The sequence below is a fragment of the Hippichthys cyanospilos genome, chromosome 3 (assembly GCF_059441005.1).
Source record: "Hippichthys cyanospilos isolate Australia breed blue-spotted pipefish chromosome 3, RoL_Hcya_1.0, whole genome shotgun sequence".
Taxonomy (NCBI): Eukaryota; Metazoa; Chordata; class Actinopteri; order Syngnathiformes; family Syngnathidae; genus Hippichthys; species Hippichthys cyanospilos.
This window is the reverse complement of record NC_142371.1, coordinates 10172077-10190740: the sequence shown is the minus strand read 5'-3', so window position 1 is coordinate 10190740 and position 18664 is coordinate 10172077. Positions and strand designations below refer to the sequence as shown.

General features: G+C 37.9%; 1 protein-coding gene across 27 annotated transcripts in view; it reads left to right on the top strand.

Moving 5' to 3' along the window:
• Positions 1–18664, top strand: part of rims2a (regulating synaptic membrane exocytosis 2a) — a 153234-nt gene that overhangs the window by 97216 nt on the left and 37354 nt on the right. For 19 of the 27 annotated variants that reach the window (XM_088409546.1, XM_088409533.1, XM_088409531.1 and 16 more), the window contains 7 exons: positions 1618–1686; positions 3320–3458; positions 4769–4885; positions 8704–8889; positions 10128–10234; positions 10485–10517; positions 10618–10638. In XM_088409546.1, coding sequence (XP_088265672.1) covers positions 1618–1686; positions 3320–3458; positions 4769–4885; positions 8704–8889; positions 10128–10234; positions 10485–10517; positions 10618–10638 — 672 coding nt within the window. The remainder of the gene's footprint in view (positions 1–1617; positions 1687–3319; positions 3459–4768; positions 4886–8703; positions 8890–10127; positions 10235–10484; positions 10518–10617; positions 10639–18664) is intronic. The other 8 variants (XM_088409526.1, XM_088409523.1, XM_088409518.1 and 5 more) reach the window with 6 other exon arrangements.

Sequence of the window (18664 nt, the reverse complement as noted above, 5' to 3'; positions counted from 1 at the left end):
CCATTAATAATAGATCCTGTAAATAAAAGCACAATTATTTTGTCTCATTTTGCTCCCCTTGTATTTGTATTCTGAATGTGAATGTTCTTTAAGATGACTGAGAATTTGATACATGATATTGTATGTCTAGGCTCAAAATAAGCAGTTTTGCATCGCTACTTGCTCGGTAAATTTTAAACTTTGCATCTCATTTGGGCGCAGAGAATTACTAAACAGGGATCTCAAGTGCTCGCGAACAGTCCGAAATGGTTTTCGCAATAATAGTATCAGGTTTTGTTAGAACCTAATCTGTGCTCCATATAAAACAATGTCCGTTGTTCGAGCCACTCATGCTTTGTGAATTGCTCATTGAAAATAATGCGTACATTCTCATGAAGGCTGCATGTTCAACTGACATTGCACATTCGCTCTTGGAGGAGGAGCTATCATGCCAAGCGGCAGAGGACAGACATCCACCTGGATCATCTCTGGGAGGATTTCAGTAATTAGGGGTGAAACAAGTCTATGAGTAAGGCGCAGTACTCAAAAAAGTACAATTTGTTATCCTTATGTTTGTGTTTATTTGATGCACACCGACACATAGTACATAAATATAAGTGCAATAGCCTTATCAAGCTATTATTTTGAAGTTATTCCTTGGAGTGGTGGCTGCAGTCCGATTACCTTTACACGTCCTTGCGACTCCTTTATCCATAATTGCCATGACATTACCGAGCTACCAACATCAATACACTGGCAAGAATCATATTCAATCACTGGCTATGTGCGCTAAGAAACTCTTCATCGTTTACTCTGGCATTGTATTATGCACATGTCTCTGTTAGTGGCTAATGTGAAGATGAGACGTATGGTGTATTCAAATGCAGTCGGAAATCCCCCCTCCCCCCAAAGAAATGATGCAGTAAAAATTATTATCTGTAATAACAATAATAATCAAACTAATTGTTGATAATGTCCTATTATTACTATTGTTTAGTTAAAAAACATTTCTTTGGGTACATGGGATTAACCTACAAAAAAACCTTCAAAAATTAAAAAAAAAAATTACTTGAATTAAGCCAATGATTCACCTAGTTGCTCATCAAAAAAAAAAAAAAAAAAAAAGAAGATCCTTGTTTATAGCATAGTGTCATTCTCAATGCTGTTGTGTTGACTGTCTCTTAACATACCCAATATGCTTATACACTATTTTGTACTGTCTACTTTGGACAAATGGTCTACTTTTTTCCTCTTTTTTCTACTTTTTTCGACCATTTTTCCTAAAAGGCTTTTTCTGGGCATCTGATAATGGCTACTAGAGGGTCAAAAGTGCTGACAGCTGTGAGATGCATTACAGACTACTACCCTTGTCAAGACAATGTCCACTTGACTTGACTCAGCTATTACTAAAGATTGAAAGTACAATGTAAATGTGTGCTTCTGTTCGATAGGTTTTCTAGTGCGGTGATGCATAAAAGTCAAGTTAAAGTGTTTTCATTTTTTCATATGTAAATGGTCAAACATCACTAAAGTGATTTTATTCAAAGTGCAGTGGTCTTTGATTTAAGTTTCATTCTTCACTTGCTTTGCCCATTCCTTACTCGACTTTCTCCACTCCTGTCTATCTTTATCTCAAAGGATCCCAGAGGATAAGTGATGGCGAGATCTCAGACTATGATTGTGAGGATGGTGTCGGGGTAATAACAGGTAATATTTTCTGCTCATATTGATATTATGTAACCCAGTCTGAGTTTGCCTGTATGTAATGTTAGCTTCAGAATTTTACATAGTGAAATATGGATATGATGAGTCGATTAAGATTGTGCACCCAATGTCAGTAATAACAGCAGCGCAAAAAGACAGTGGCAAGCTTTTGTCTGCCTCTGCACTGCAACTTTCTGCTTGTCTGTTCCCACCAAGTCTCCAGCACAACGCCTACGCAGAACATTAGAATGAGAGCTTGTGTGGTTATGAGACCAAAAAAAAAATCACTGAATACCACAGACTGTTTTAAATCATTTAGATAATGTAATTTGTGATATAGATAACCCTCACTTGCAGTATGGCACATATGGGTTTGCATATACAGTACTCAGAATTTATTGTTGCTATTTTGGGGTCTACTGGTGGTGTTTTTTGTTTGTTTTTGGTAACCCCCCCAGTTTCTCATCATTGTCGGCAGTAAACTTTATAAGGTTTTTAAAAAAAAATTTTGGGGGGGATTGTCTTTATTGTTTAAAATGCATTTCTAAGGCAGTTATGCATTCGCAAATCTTCACGATTATCAACTGTGTTGCAAATGCCAAAACCGTTCTCATGATAGATATGCCACATTGTAGTATCCACTTTCATGATATATATCGATATTTCTTTGAAAATATAACACTGAAATACAATATATCTAACAGCTGCACTCATACATTATTGTAATTGCTAAATGTGCAGAACTGTCACTTTAAGATGTACAGTAAGTGTTGAGCAAAATATTTTCAAGTAAGAGTAAAGCAAAACACTTATTTTGCCAAGAGGTCACTCTCCATAAGCAACCGTTTTAGTCTGGTTTGCACTGGATTCACCTTTGTTGATATCAGTACCAAACTGCTGAAGCAACTTTATCTATCTCATCATGGAACACATTTTGATCACATGCTCAAATTGAACAAATTAATCAATCTCCAATCAAACATAATGCCCGCATTCAAATCATGGAAGAGACAAGCTACCTCTCAGGAAACACGTATTTTGTGTTTGTTCCCTAAAAGGCTCATTGTGATGAAAGGATGTTTGAAAATTTGTTGGTGATAAGCATGGGCTGATAACTGGATGGCAATATATTGCGGTTTTATTTAAAACTGTGCAAATCGGTCAAAAGTGTTAAGTTTTTTTTTTTCCTCTCCCCGTGTCGTCTGCCTTAACAGGTAATTGCACTGTGAAATCCCTGACAATCACATTGTTCATTTCCTAGGCTTTAATATCAATATAATCTTACTCTGTGGCTAGCTACCGCGTCTAACACGGCAAACATGCTATTATATGCTACTTTCAATGAGCGTTATGCTGTTTATAATGTAGAAAAAATGGCTATTTAGCGACAAAGATTTTAAAAAGATATATTTCAGAGCTGTAAGTTCAATACCATGATACCACTATACCGTGATGTTTTTGCTCAAGATTATCATACCGTCAGAATCTGATGTCATCCCATGCCTAGTTGGTGAAGTGTCGATGTCATGGAGACAATGCTAATTTTTGGTTGTGTGCATGCTTTAAAAGCACCTCTCGATCCAAATAACTACCGTAATAGTTTGATGTCCCCCTTCTTTTGTTGACATGTTCACAGACTACCGACCAAATGGCAGAGACTTCCAGAGCTCCACTTTGTCTGTTCCAGAACAGGTGATGTCTTCCAACCACTGTTCCCGGTCTGCTGAAATACATAGAGCACGTTCACGCTCCCCCAGCGTGCCCCCACCTGCCAGGTAACTATCAATAAATAAATGAATAGAATAACCTGTTTATTTTAGCTTTATCACCACGTCTTCTGGATGTGCGTGGATTATAGTAATTTAATTGGAACGAACCCTTGCTCTGGCTTATTGAGTTGCATCCCTGTATTCGCATAAATACTGAACAAAATATTTGTTTTGATTTTTAAAACAAGGAAGCAGGAGGAAATGTTATATAAAAATGAAAATAATCCAGAGCTGCTCATGCTAATAAGCTCTTTGCTCTTTGACGTAAAAAAAGTTGTCAATTTCCCCTTCCCCTTTAGTAAGTTATTCACTTAGAGCATTGGAAGATGTTTCTTGAAATGTCCAGTCATTGCCTTGGCTTTGTCAGACTATAGTGGCTTTTCGCAAGCCTAAAATAAATTAGCCTTGCTCTACATTGTGTGATATTCAGAGCAAACAAATGTACCTACATTATCTAGTTCAGGACTATGTTGAAGCAGCTTTTTTTTTTTTTTTTTAAACCAACAGCATTCACTTTAAGATTTTGTAAATGAGACAAACAATGAAATATGATCATTTCGATTGATCTGTTTTGGTGTACTTACACAAACAAATCAACAAATTAACAAATCACAACCTCCTACCTCCTATTTGTAATAAATCAGCATCTGGCAACATACTTCGTCTTATATTCCTTTTGAAGCAGTTTTTATGAACGCTTAGAGATTCTTGAAAAAATATACTGTCTTTCTCTTATTTGACTGAGTTCAGCCACCCCCAGCCCCCTGGTCTCCTTCCATTTATCCATCTCTGTTTCCTCTTTGACAGTATCACAATTCAATATGCCTTGTTTTCTTTTGCTGAATTCAACTTCACATGTAGTAACTTTTTTTTACTGTCTCACTGTCGTGTAAAATACCCGAATGAACATTTTAATATGGTATCTTGTGTCAACCTAAAAGGGTGGGTGCTAATGTTAGCTATCGCAGAAACTTGGAAGTTGACAATTTTAGTGCTGTTAATGTTACATGACAGACTTTTCAAATGGCTAAACTTATGCCAGACTTTCTACGTTAAACAAAACCAAAAAGATAAACAACCTTAACACCTCATCCATCTATGATCCTAGGATTTTAATCATTTTATTGGTCATTTTATTTCCCACTTAAAATGGGTTATGCAGTCATTCATGTAGCAATTGCAGATTAGCCCTCAGGTCGCGCACATGAAGAAGTATTTTCAAATGGTCAGCGAACAGAACCTGTTCATTACAAGGTTCCATCCTTTGCGGGGGAGCAAATCAACCAATTCTCATCAGCTGTGATATTTTTTCCTAGCCGAAACCACCGCGTGTATCCAATCTGCCGTGAGGAAGCAGTCAGGTTACTGCGTTCCACTCGGATATCCCGTGCCTTTTCTGAGGGCGCCTACTCTTCTGACTATGACTTTGAGAGGTATTGACATGCAGTGCTGCTGCATATGTGCATCCGCCATGTTGACGTCTCCGTTTATTTATCTGTGACTGTGATGCCAGAAAAGGATATCCTGTTTGATATCACTTTCTGCCAAGGAGACATCACTGCTCTGAAATTGTGTAAATGTACATAAATGGTACACAACTGCCTCTGTGCTTGTAGGCTGAGGCTCGGAGCTGTTTATGTTGCTGCTGTCAGCTTTATGACTTTTGAGTAAATTGCTGGCCAGCACGTGACTGTTGCTTTGTTGATGTCTTTTTTTTGTTTGTTTCCCATTGTGCAAGCAGCTGTATGCCGATACAGGCTGTGCATGATCCGTAGTGTACTTCTTTACGTTCTAAGGGCAGCACACCAATACTTAGGCATCTAAGACGTATTGCTTAGAGCCGCTAAGCTAAGTAACTCTGTGAATGCTATCCTTGCCCTTAGAATTTGGGTGTCTGGCCAGAATGTGATACTGGGCTGAAAACATCAGTCTGCCCCGGGGCCAATTCCTGTGTCCCAACTCACAAATGAAATATCTCACATGTTCCTTTCCCCAGAAACATTGCTAATGACCAGTCAGTCTTCTGCTATCTGATTTTTAGTCAGGACCTATACCACTGCCTTTTTGCTCTTCTTCTGGGTTGGATTACTTAGTCCTCAGATTTCTTTTCAAAGCGTTTGACTGTCTTTATCAAGGTATCGCAAAATATTCCCGTGGTTCTACTGGACTCCAAATCAGCACGGATGGAAATTAACAAGAGGTCCTTGGCAAAATAGCTTTTCGAGTATCATAGAAAAGAAAGTGTTTACTCGCAAATGAATCTGATGCTCATTTGTTGGCATTCGGAGTTTAAGCAGTAAAAATAATTCAAGAGCGACGAGGTACAGGAAGGAGAAATAGTCAGGGGTCTATTCAGAGAGGTGAGTAAATGTAAGCAATATTGGATTTTTTACCTTTTGTTATTTCTTTTAAATATCTTTTAAAGGGCCTCTCACATGACAATGTCCACTTCCCACACTGTAATATGTGCATATGTATTACATTTGGCACATTGGTGATTAGATCTGAATTTTATGGTACCGATATTTCTAACCAGGAAGTCAAACATCTTATTAGCAAAGTGCGCACCGCTTACCATGTGCCTGCCTCACCGCTTTCATGGTGTTCAATGTCGGCAGGTCACGAAAGATGCACCCATCCATCATCTTGACCGCTCATCCTCACGAGTCTCATGGCTGACGGAGACTATTTCAACAGTGTGAAGAACGGGGCCAAAAACAGGAGTTTTACTCACATTAAAATCCAAAACGGCATCAATAGAACGCTGTCACTCACGTTCCTACTATCAAATCAGTCCTCGTGTGAACCCAGTATTCATAGCAATAGTTCCCACCGTGAATTATTTCTTAATACACATTTCAGTCATTTCAGCATTTTCCACATTAAAACGTTGTAGCTAATAAATGAAACATTGCCGTATACTTGGCGGACTTGGTGCAAAATCTCGCCTCCTCATCTCCGGAACAAAAAAAAAAAACAAATTTAAAAAACTTGGCTATGCTTGGCATGTATTTTCTCTTACACAGGGAGTAGGGAGAGGTGTTGGGGAGATGCGAATTGCTTCTGTCTTGCTCCTGTCTTCATATGCGCATTTGAAGCCGTTTTTATCTGCACAGGCGAGGCCAGTGTGAGAACGCAGAATAAGCGAGGAATGCTTAGAAATGCATTAATGAAGGAAAAAAAAACACTTTGGGTTTGTTAAGGGTGGGAAATCAGCATTGGAAGATGATTAAACGTTCCAAAAAATTGACTTTTAATGTCATGGCCCTTTTAAACAGCACTCGCGTTGAAGTGCACTATCACAGATTGTACCATAAGGGGATACAGCTGTTGTACAGTATTTGGCATGATAATAGGCTATCAAAGAAATAACTAGCAGTAGGTGCTTTTTCTACATAGTGACCATGCCAACAAAATATGCAGCTTGGTTTTGACGCCTGTGACCAGCAAATGATTGTGCCATTACAGTAAATATAGTATTTTTTTGAAAGGTAAAAAAACTATTTAATGTTTAGAAGCTTCCTCTATAGAACACTAGAGCGTAGTACAAATTTCAACATTACATTGTTAAACAATTTATTGAAATATTTAGATGTCCTGCTGCCTAATAACAGACAAACTATGCATTGATGGGAATATGACTTTACAAGTGTATTAGAATTTCTATTTTTAGTCACAGGTTTGAAATGGATTCCAGTTCTGACATTTATTTTTACAATATGCATGCTCAAAAACCCAGTGCTGTGCCACATGATGTATTGTTTCCTAACTGTTTTACATTGGTGCTTTTTCTATCTTTTTTTCTTTTTATGTATTATTGTTAAATGTTGATTACTGTGTTCATTCCCTTCAACAGATTTTTCTGTATGTGTACCTTGTGTGCCAAAATCCTTTTTTTTTTTCAGTTTTTTTTTTTTTCCGAGAAAAACAAATCTATATAATTTGAATGTAACCATCATTCACAGGGCACTGTCACATGAACACTGAGCAACTAGCATGAACACACAATCATACATTGTACCTTTTACAGTATGTCACTCGATCCCCCATCGCAAATCATTCGGCACTGAAGGGCAAGGCAAATAGTTGACTTGTCTGATGAAGTAATTCAGCTATTCAGAGAGAGCCTTGATTTCAACGCAATTGCATGTACTGTAATTTGAATCATATAAAATATACATTAGTATTGTTATATATATTATATATATAGTAGTGTAGTAAAGTTTACACACACACACACACACACATTCCTTTCTTTTCATAAACCGCTCCTTTGAAGGACCACACTTGTATTTTTGTATGCTTGGAGTCTGCAGTTATTCAAATTGTACAGTTCATCGAACCAACGACAAGGTCTATCGACATGCAGCATTGGGAGACTGAAGATGGCTGAACGAGGGCTCGATTTGCGCAAGAAAATGTCTGTGGCTTAACATGCACATGCAGAGGATTCTGCATTTCGTGATGAGTATGGGAGGATGGTCACGTCTTTAAATTGACATATTGCACCCGTGTGATCTAACATCAGCCCCGAATCATTGTAGATCTATCCATTCAATGCATGCTTACTATCATCTTACTGCAAAATTAACGCGGAAGAAAGAACGCAATCTACATGCCAGGTGCAACAACTGCATGTCTATGTGCTCACTTAGTCATGTGCAGAAATTGGCATGCTCAAAGTAGTGGAGATCTTACAATTGCATCTAAAAATACTTTGTGCATGCCAATTTCCTGCACAGACTACATTGAGCCCATGTACTGTACTATGCTCCTGGCATGTAGATTGCGTTCTTCTCCCGCGCTTAATTTTAAGTGAATGTAGTAAGCTGCTTCGAATGGCTCGGAATCAAGTCGGCTGTGTTCAGATCCACAACGGGGCAAATGTCAATTTAAAACTGCACCCCTCTACAAAAATACCCAAATGAAGACAATTCATCCATGTGCATTTAGACTGCATTTTCTTGACGCAAAAATAGAGCCCTCGTTAGCACTCTTCAGTCCTCCCAATGTTCATGTCGATTCCCTTCTCAAGTAGGATAACCATTACAATTATATTAAACTGTCGATAACGGACAAAAACACATGTGTGGTCCTCACTGAACACATGCCCAACCGCTTAAGTGGTCCGCAAACTAATGAAGCTATTGGAGGCTAACCGTTGTCATCCGCGCTGACCTCCCTTCCAGCCTACTGTCACGGCCACATGGGGCCCACTGAGTTCCTTCCTATGTCTCAATAACCTCTTTAGGAGCCACGGTGCCATGGATAGACACGAGTATCACAGCAGGTCCCGATCTGCAGACCAGCGACCCACAATAGAGCGCCCCGCATCCCGATCACGCTCCACTGAACGCCCCCACGACTCATCGATGATGAGGTCCATGCCGTCGCTACCATCTGGGAGGTCAGCCCCTCCCTCACCTGCCATGACGAGGTGTGACCCAGATTGGAGTCGTCGACCAACTCCTCACAATTTCAGACTCTGGCCTTCATTAAAAATGGACTTCCCTCAGACCCTTTAATTTTGGGGGAGAATAAAATTAACATGAAGTTAAAATTTTCTGCATTTTTTGGTCAAATTAAGTCCTTATCTCATATTTAAATGCTAAAATAAGAGTGGTAGCAAGTGCATCACTTTTGCAGTAAAGCTTGCAAGTCAACCTTTATAGATGTGTGTATATATTACGTAATGCTCGTTATATGAAATACTGAACAAAAAAACGAATACAGTATGTTACTGTACCCCTGCTAAAACATTTGTTGACTAAACTAAAAGCAAACACTTGCCCACAAGCTCCCACTCACTCTGAACCAACTAACCTGCCTTACCCAGAATGAATGACGGAAATCATTTCACCACCACCCGGCGCACACAATCCCAATACCCGCTCCCGTTCCTTGTTTCACCGAAATCCACCCACCTTGCCCATTTCTGTTTTGTTCACAAGAGTACTGATGCTGCATTTTCTATACATGGCACCAGATACTGTGCTGATTCATTTTGATTTGGGAACACATTGCTTATACACTTTTGTGAGTATAGCAGTGCTGGGCCGACTATTCTTTTGTTTTCTTACTAACATTGACTGATGCTTTTTCCCTATGATGGCATCCTATGTTGGTTTTCCTTTCTGAATTTGAGTTCAAGCCCTTTTGGAGACGGTCCGAACGCATGGCGCAATGGTCTGCTGATCCTGCGTTGAACATTTTTCTTCTTGCAGCTTGATGACTGACTGCACATGCGTTTCAACGGCTCTTTTTTCTTTTCTTTTTTTCTTTCTTTCCTTCTTTTTTTTTTTTTTTTTTTTTTTTTGCAGCTCAGTTCCAAAAAGTTGATGTGTCCCTTCACTGCCATGCCATGTGCCAAACTTCATTTTGCTTGTGTTTTTTTGGGATGCAAAGTGGACTGAATTCTAGATTGAACTCCCGCTTGTGTTGTCAACTACCTCATGTTGATCTAAATTTGGTCAGAGCAAGTAGATTAATGTTGAATGACCACAGTAACTTTGTCAGCTTATATGTTTAACGCATATTTAGTTTACCAATATGTGTTATTTACAGATGCAGGTTTCAGCCCTAACTTTGACAAGGGTGCATCATGTACCGGGAGTTGCGTTCGTCTGACCACTGATTTGTCTCTCACCAATCTTTCAACGACTTTGTGTTATATAGGGCGCATCCTCGTAGTGGATCAGTCCAGACCAGTCCAAACAGTACGCCAATGTCCCACAGACGAGGTCGGCAGCTCCCCCAGCTTCCATCCGCAGGGAAGGACAGAAGTAAGTCACTTGGATGTTTTCTCTGTATTTATTTCTTGGCTAGTTTGTCCAAATGATGTCCCTTAAGTGACAGGCTTTCCTTTCATATTGTGGGTTAGCACAGCGTTTTGGTCCCCAGACTTTACTTTGGGAAGCTCAAAAGATGAAATACTGTAAATGATGCTTTCGTCTTTTAAAATGATGTTGTACGTGAAAAAAAAAAAATCGTAACATGCCGACTCGGTCGGTTCCTTTCCCATTTCCCTCGTAGAAGATGGAGACGAAGGAACCGAGCCTTGTGAAGGTCTGTACCTGTGTGTTAGGGTTTACGTCTTCAGAGTGAGTGGTGCTTGAACCATACCTCACGCTAAATACCAAAACCAAGTCTGCAATCTTTTTTGCAGACATCTTTGATGTCGTGCACTGTATGTAATCTAGTGTACTGTGTTCCCCTTTGGTCATACATTGTTCCTTTGTGTTGGCCTGTCTCAATCCTACTATTAGTGCTCTTTTCTGTTGTGTCTTTGTCTTGAGTCAGTAGCATTGGTTTGTTTATTTTTTGATAGACATGTGAACAATGCAAGATATCTTTTTGACAACATGAACTTAATTTTCACCAGTACCTCTCACATAATTATCCAATAGAGCCTTCATTTTTCCATCATTTTTCCTGTTGCAAAGCGACATCTTAACAAATATAACATACAGTATCTATCGTCCATATGATTTTAAAACATAAAATTTGATGCGTTGAAAGCAACCAATTTGTGTGTGTTTTTTAAGTGGAATTTCATCAGACAAAACCGTTGGTGTGACTTACAGTGACTGATTGGAGGGGAGGGCTAGGACAAATCTTGCAGGAATTAAAAAGCACAGACAGTCCTGCAGGACTTGTCAAAGCATTTGCAAGACTCTTTCATCATTGTCAGAGTCCATTAGGGCTGTCCCTGTCTGCACTACACAGCGCTTCTCTCCTTTACTCGTACAGTCCTGCCTTTCTTTGATTATTCTTTTCAAGTATTTTTATCATGCTATCTCATGCTATTTGAACCACTGTTATTTTTTCCAGTCCCCTTTTTTTTTTTCATCGCTTGCCCTTATCCTTATCCCTATGTGTCTGTTATATTGTGTTTCTCTCAACCATTTATTTTGAGATATGAGTAACTTTGTATGTGTACATCACAGTTTTGCTCCACAAAACTATTCAGAAGGATACAAAGAAGTAATATAATATATAGCACAGTTGTGGTCGTAAGTGTGAATTGTATGAATAAAAATATTTTATTCTATTTTGTAACTTAATTGCTGTGTGTAGTATTTCTAAACTTCTATTCAAAGAACAGCTGAGGAATTTGGGTCACTTGGACCTCAGGACAGTGGCCCAGATGTGTTTATCTCTAGGGAAACTGATTAGGACCCTTTCTGCTTTGTATTTGTTTAATGTATGTTTAAAAGTGTTGGCTGTTTTTTTTTTCCCCCCTTTTCTACATCACCCTCTGTTTATCCAGTTTGTCATTGATCTGTACTTTGATGATATGACGTTAATATAACAATACAGTGTGCTAGGCAGCCAGATGTAGTGCCAAATATTGGCTTTTTTTAAACAATCTTTGCAGAATAATAATCAGGAGTCTACTGTAGTACATACAGCATGTCTGTTCTGTGCAAAGTATTGAATATAGGAGGCAAATTTGTTAACAGATCAATTCATTTCTCCTCAAAGTATGAGCTGCCTTAATATTATTACATTGTCAAATGTTCTTTTGGTTTAAAGGTTTACTTATTTATGAGTCACCTTCTGTGTTTCCACCAGTAGTGTATTGTACAGAAAAGAGTCAAAGCGCACCAGTAAATGGGAGGAAAGGCAAGTCCCCTGACATGTGTGACCTTGTTTGATTTTCACTATTGCCTATCCCTGAATGAATCTGGTGCCTTTGAGTGTGGCATTCTGTTTTCCAATGCGTACTTGTGTTCTCTGCATTTCTTTGTGCATTTGGAGATATATTATGATTAGATCCCAGCCAGTACTTGTATTTGAATGTCAGTGAGACAACAGTCTGTAATTTTGAGCGTTACTGCTCCCACATGGCATCCTTGTCTTTAACAGATAAGTACATTAGTACACAATGATTAGATTAAAATCAAACTATATATTATTATAATTATTATCATTAGATAGAATTTCATAATTACAACGGGATTTCATCTCCATTAAGTTGACTATTATATTAAAAAGATGAAATCCAAAATATTTTTTCTCGCAACATCATTTTTTTTAATTGCTTGGTACTTGTTCCACATCAAAAATAGTTTCTTTTGATTTAGAAACAAATATGCCGTTACAATTAATGACCAGCAGATGGCAGGCATGTCATAATAAATGTAAAATAAATGTCAATGGAGCTGGTTATTTGTCTGGCTGCTGGAGAAAACGAGCGTTCTCTGTCTCTTTTTTGCCGTAGCTGTTTAATGCAGTTCATTTTGTCATTTCAGCCCAGTTGAAAATATAAAAACAACTTATTTTAGAACTTGGACCGAAATGGGTTGATGTCCTGATTATTTCATTGTCTCTTAGATGTTTGTGTGTATTATGTGTGTCTCGCTTTTTAGAAGTTACTTGGGAGGACCAGCAACGTGGCCTTTATGGCTCACTGTCTGATGAAGGGACAGATCCCTCTCTCGTTGTCACAGGTTTGTTGGTCTGGATGTGAGTTTTGCCTCTTTTAATGCTGTGTCAGTTTCATAGAGTGCTGCACGTCTGAAGACCAGCCACCAACCAACAAAGAAAAAAAAAGTTATATCAGATATAGCAGTTGCTGTATGGGACAGTGTAATCATTGGATTTTGTGTTAAATGTGAACAAGCACTCTATGGATGGCTTTCTTTCTCTTGGCTTACTTATCTTTGTGTGTAATTTTGTGGTGTTGTGTGAAGTTCATATATCTGGACAGTAATAATAATACTACCTTGGCAACATAGTGGATTGTCATTTGAATCTCATCTTTGGCACTCCTGTGTAGAGTTAGTTGGTTTTCCTTTTGCTATTGCGGGATCGTTTTTGCGACTTTAACTAAAAGATACCACAAGCATACTGTAATCTACATGAAAAGGTTAATCGAAGACTGCCAATCTGCGTGAACGTGAGTGTGAATGTTTGGGTTTGTTTTATACGAAACAGTTTGATAAATAGTATGATGGTTACTGAACATGCCCTTTAACATGCCCTTTTGCATGTCTTTTTGTGCTGCTGTGTAAATTTATGAATGTGCCTCATTTGATCATATATTTGATCGTATCTATCTATCTATCTATCTATCTATCTATCTATCTCTCTCTCTCTCTCTCTCTCTCTCTCTCTCTCTCTCTCTCTCTCTCTATATATATATATATATATATATATATATATATATATATATATATATATATATATTTCATAACAATAGTAGTTCATAATTTATTAAAAATAATATCTGATTATACTACTTATATCTGAGTATGTGCCGTGTAACATTGCAGTGTACGCAAGTGTTTTTCACGCACACAGTGGAACGCTGTTTAGAAGTATAAGAGACAAAATGAACCATTGTTTCCAGCATTGTCCTGTACGGAGAAAAATTTGTTCAGTCATCAAAGAGCCTCACTGATTTGAATTCTATATCTGTAATTGCAGTCCAATGATGTCACCAGCCTTATATAGTTATCTATTTAACCACCACAAGATGACCATTCTGCAATTGAAGCCTCGTGATTGATAACAGGTTTGATACATGACCAATACTTACTAGATTTACTTCTGACAGGAGCAGTCTTAGACTATATTTTTAGTATCTGTTAAGGCTTAATATCAATACAGAACTTACATGACTAGGGATGTTGTTTTAAATCATACCATCTCAAACTCAATTACATGAGGTGAGTGACAACCCAGTTTCACTTGCGGAAGCAAATATTATTTGATCTCTTAATAGTGTGACATTAGCTTGCATTAAAAGAAATGAAAGCTGCTAAAACGATTCTCAAGTCTTTCACAAAGTATTTTCATTAACGTGACACTCCATTATTGACCTGAATTTTCATCAAATGAGCTTAATGCAAACTGTCCAAAATAATTAGATCTGGATGAGCCTCATTGTTTTCCCCTATCTGCAGCCATTGCTGTCGCTTTGTCATTTGGAGACACAAAGGAAAAGATAATGTCAAACAAACAAGAGCTGTGGGGGGGAAAAATGGCAAGCTGATTGTTGATTCAAACACATGTTTTCCACTGAAGCGGAAGCAAATACAGTATTGACCAGAATATTTCATATTAAAAAAAAAAAAAACAACCAAAAAAGATGGGAGTGGATGTATCAATTGGTTTTCTTTCTTGTGTTTAGCCAACTTACTTTTAGTGTATTTCCCAGTGCGCTCTTCCTTCGTGTGCTTTCCTGATTGTTGGTCCGTTTTTTGTGTGTCTTGATTATAATTTTACAGTTTGTTCCAGCTTTCATAAAGTTGCCCTATACAGACTCAAGTGACCTCTCCCTCCCCCCATCCCCACATTTCTTTAACTCCTGAAGTTTCTGTCTGGTTGACTGCATTAACATGTCTTTATTATTACAGATTTGTTTCCTTTAAAGCACAGAGCCTTCCCCAATCCTTGCTCCTTCCCAGTTTTCTAATAATGAAAATTTCAACTTCTACCTCAGCCTCTTACAACCTTACTTCTTCTAGGGCTATTCTTGCTTTAGTGCCGATGGTGGAGTTCTTATGTTCTATCTGCATTGTATGTACGTGTTTTTTTTTAAGTGTTTTTTGTTTGCTGTTGTTTTGTTTTGTCATTGTTGTGTCGTATTGTTGTGTGATGTGCCCCCCTTCCTGAGCCTTCATTTTCTCATCTTCACCATCCAAACAGAGGACTTTTTTATGATTGCAATGATGGTGTCACACTCCTTCCAACTTTACCCCCAATCCCTTCATGCATCCTCTCACATCCATCTTCCTCTCCTCTGTCTGTGTCTATCCATTCTGGATGTGATCTCAGAAGACACTGCCTCACCAAGCTGGATGAACTCAGGTCTGTCCTTTCGTCATCAACTTTTTCCTTCTCTATTTCTGCTTGAATCACCAATCCTGACCCCCTCATTGCCCACAACAAATCCCCTGGCTTACTCTTCCCACCTACTTTGGCTGAACTCTGTTGTCTTCAATGCTTTGCTTGCCATTTGTGCTCTAAATTGTCTTGGTCAAAGCGCTTGTGGCTTTTTTTGGTCATTTTACTATTCAGATTATGTGGCTTAGAAAATTATCTTATTGCCTTGACAGTGATCCTTGTTACAACTCTTGTTGCCAGAAACATTTTTTATAAATAAGTTGAAAAAAAATGCAAAACACATCAAATCCCTCAAATGGGGCGTCATGAATTATTTTCCTTCGCATAAGAAGAAATAAAACTGACTTTACATAATCATTAGATACCTAATTAATTCACCACACAAATTCATACATGCAAAATGTCATTGTCTTTTTTATTCATATCATAAATAGTATGATGGTTACTGAACATGCATATGTTAACCAAAAATGCTCTCGAATGAAGATTTTTATCAAAAGCAATTTTATAGCATATAACCAGTGATGGGCAAAGTACACTTATTGTTTACTTGAGTAGAAGTAAAACTACTCTATATAAAAAATGACTTGAGTAAAAGTAAAATTGCTGAACCAAAAATTACTCAAGTCAAACTAAATGTACAAGCTCTGAAATGTACTTTAAAGTAAAATAAAAAGTAAAAAGTTTTTGTTTGTTTTTCACAATTCAAAGATTGCAATTCCAATTTCCTTTTTTTCTATGTCGTTGGGATAATATTGTCAATTATGTTCAAGAAGAAGCAGCTCGGTGGAACTGTCTACAGGCAGTAGGCGAGGGACACGCTTCTTCACACATTCCAAAAACATGCATGGAAGGTATATTGGACACTCTAAATGGTCACACACGAAATCAGGGGTGCCAAACTTGTTTTAACTTGCAGGCCGCACATAGGAAACTCTATTAACATGTGGGCCGGACAAATAAAATCATGTTAAATGTATATAACATTAAAACAGCAACATACTTTCCAAAATAATACAAACACAGCATCACTAATAATGACAAAAAAAAATAACATTACTCTTAATCATAAAACATTTCAAGTTGTTCTTAAAAAAAAAAAATCTAATTTTTATACTTTACAAAATCATCTTGCGGACCAGATTAAATCTTTTCAGTTCAGAACTAGCCCGCGAGCTGTATGTTTGACATCCTGCTCTAAATTGTCCTTAGGTGTGATTGGGTGCGTGAATGGTTGTCCGTCACTGAGTGCCCTACGAGTGACAGGCAACCATTCCAGGGTGTCCCCTGCCAACTGCCCGAAGACTGCTGGGATAGGCACCAGCAAGCCAGAGACCTCAGTGAGGCTAAGCGGCTACATGCATAATGCTATAATGCATAGAAGGATGGATGCGTTACTTGACGTACTTTACTTCACTAAAAAGTGAGCAGTACTGGATGCATTTGTTATTTACGCGTCACACTTCTGTGTTCTGGATGAGACCAGGATTATCTTAACTAGGATGGAATTATACTCATAGGCCATCATACTCATAGGCCAGGCTTTTAATCAATTTTTAAGTAGTACCTTTCGATCTGAAATGAAATTTTACAGCAGTGCTTTTTATTATTCTCAAAGTGGCATGAGCATTGAGTGGCACATTCAGACTATTACCTTATTAATGTGCTTTGTCCCATTTAAAGCAAAGACAATTTAGAGTGTCCAATGCACCTGTCATGCATGTTTTTGGAATGTGGAAATAAGTCGGAGAGAACCCACACAGGCTCAGGGAGAACATCCTAATTCCGCACAGAACAGGGCGAGCTTGATTTGAACTTGATACTCTAAACTGTGAGGCGGACATTCTAACCACTCTTAGTCCCAGCTGCGCTGTGCAAATCAAATAACCAAATGAAAACACATACAGTAGGTATGCCAAGGACATAAAAAAAATGTAAAACTGCAAATGGATCAAGTCGAAATACTCAATTTCTTTGACAATCCACTCTCCTGATTTGTACAACTGTGTAATAAACTGAAAAATGAAATTATAATTATAATATAATAAAATATGGTCAAAATTATTTTTGATTTTCATATTTCTGCCTTTAAGATGTGAGGAAGTTGTCTGCAGCCAACTTCAATAATGCCTAATATGCATATCATATTTAACCTTAAATGTAGGGAAACGATATCTGTTTGGTTGAACAGAACAGTGATCAACTCAGTGATTTCTATGGTGCTATCTCCAAGTTAAAGGCACCCAGGCACAGATAAATAAACTCAATCAAATTATGATAAAAAAATCCCCACAATTTTGCCTGGCATGGCCTTCCCCTGCTAAATGGTGTTTCTTCCCCTGGTAGATGATAAAACCAATGAGAATATAGACCTAGACCTTTGTCCAAATAAAACTTTAGCTAACAGCATTAGCATTATCTTTAGTAGCGTAGCTCTCTAGCATTAGCCATGTTGCGAACATATCCAAGTTAACTAGCGAATAGTTTAGCGAAAAGTTTTAACGGCCGCGCCGTTTAGCTAACTTACCTAATCATGCTTTCTGAGATTTGATGGAGAATTCTTGAAGGCAACGACCCCACGACAGTTTGTCTTTCCCAATGAACTCGAAGAAATCCTTCAAGTAAGGCCACTTAATTGTCCGTGTCTTATTCGATGCTAGCTTCTTGCAAAGGTTACCTAATCTAGCTATCTTCTCTGCTCTCCAGGTTATGTGGTGCTGACAGTTGTGGGGTTTTTTGCGTTATTTATTTATTTATTTTTTTTAATTTAGCGGCAGCCAGGCTGATTGCGCAAACTACTTAAACCGTGTTTGACCAAAGATGCTGAAAGAAAAGTAACATGGCTTTTTGTTGTGAATTGTTAAAAATAGAAAAAGTGAAAAGGCATTTTTAGAAATATAGCAAGTAAAAAGTACGGTATTTTTGTTTTAAATGTAGAGAGTAAAAGTAAAACGTAACTTCTATAAGTACAACGTATAGGCAAAATTGACTTAAGTACAGTAATGATGTACAGTGATCCCTCCTACTTCGCGGTCTCAGATATCGCGGTCTCAGCACTTCACGTTTTTTTCCAGGAAAAATAAAAAATATTTCAAAATAAAAAATCATTTAAAAAAATGTGCAAAAATGTACAAAAATTTAAAAAAAGCAAAAAAAAGTACACTATAAAGTACTGTATTAATCAAATAGCGAAGTAATATTAGTTAATAACTATGTTAAGAATTCTTCAAGCGTTAGAGTTCGTGACGGATTTTATCTTATTTTGAAATGCATGCTTTTAATTTGTCGGGTCGCGTTGCATTTCCGTTTCCTGATTTACGTTCTTGCGTCATTCGGCTCGTTAAGGTGACGTAGTGAAT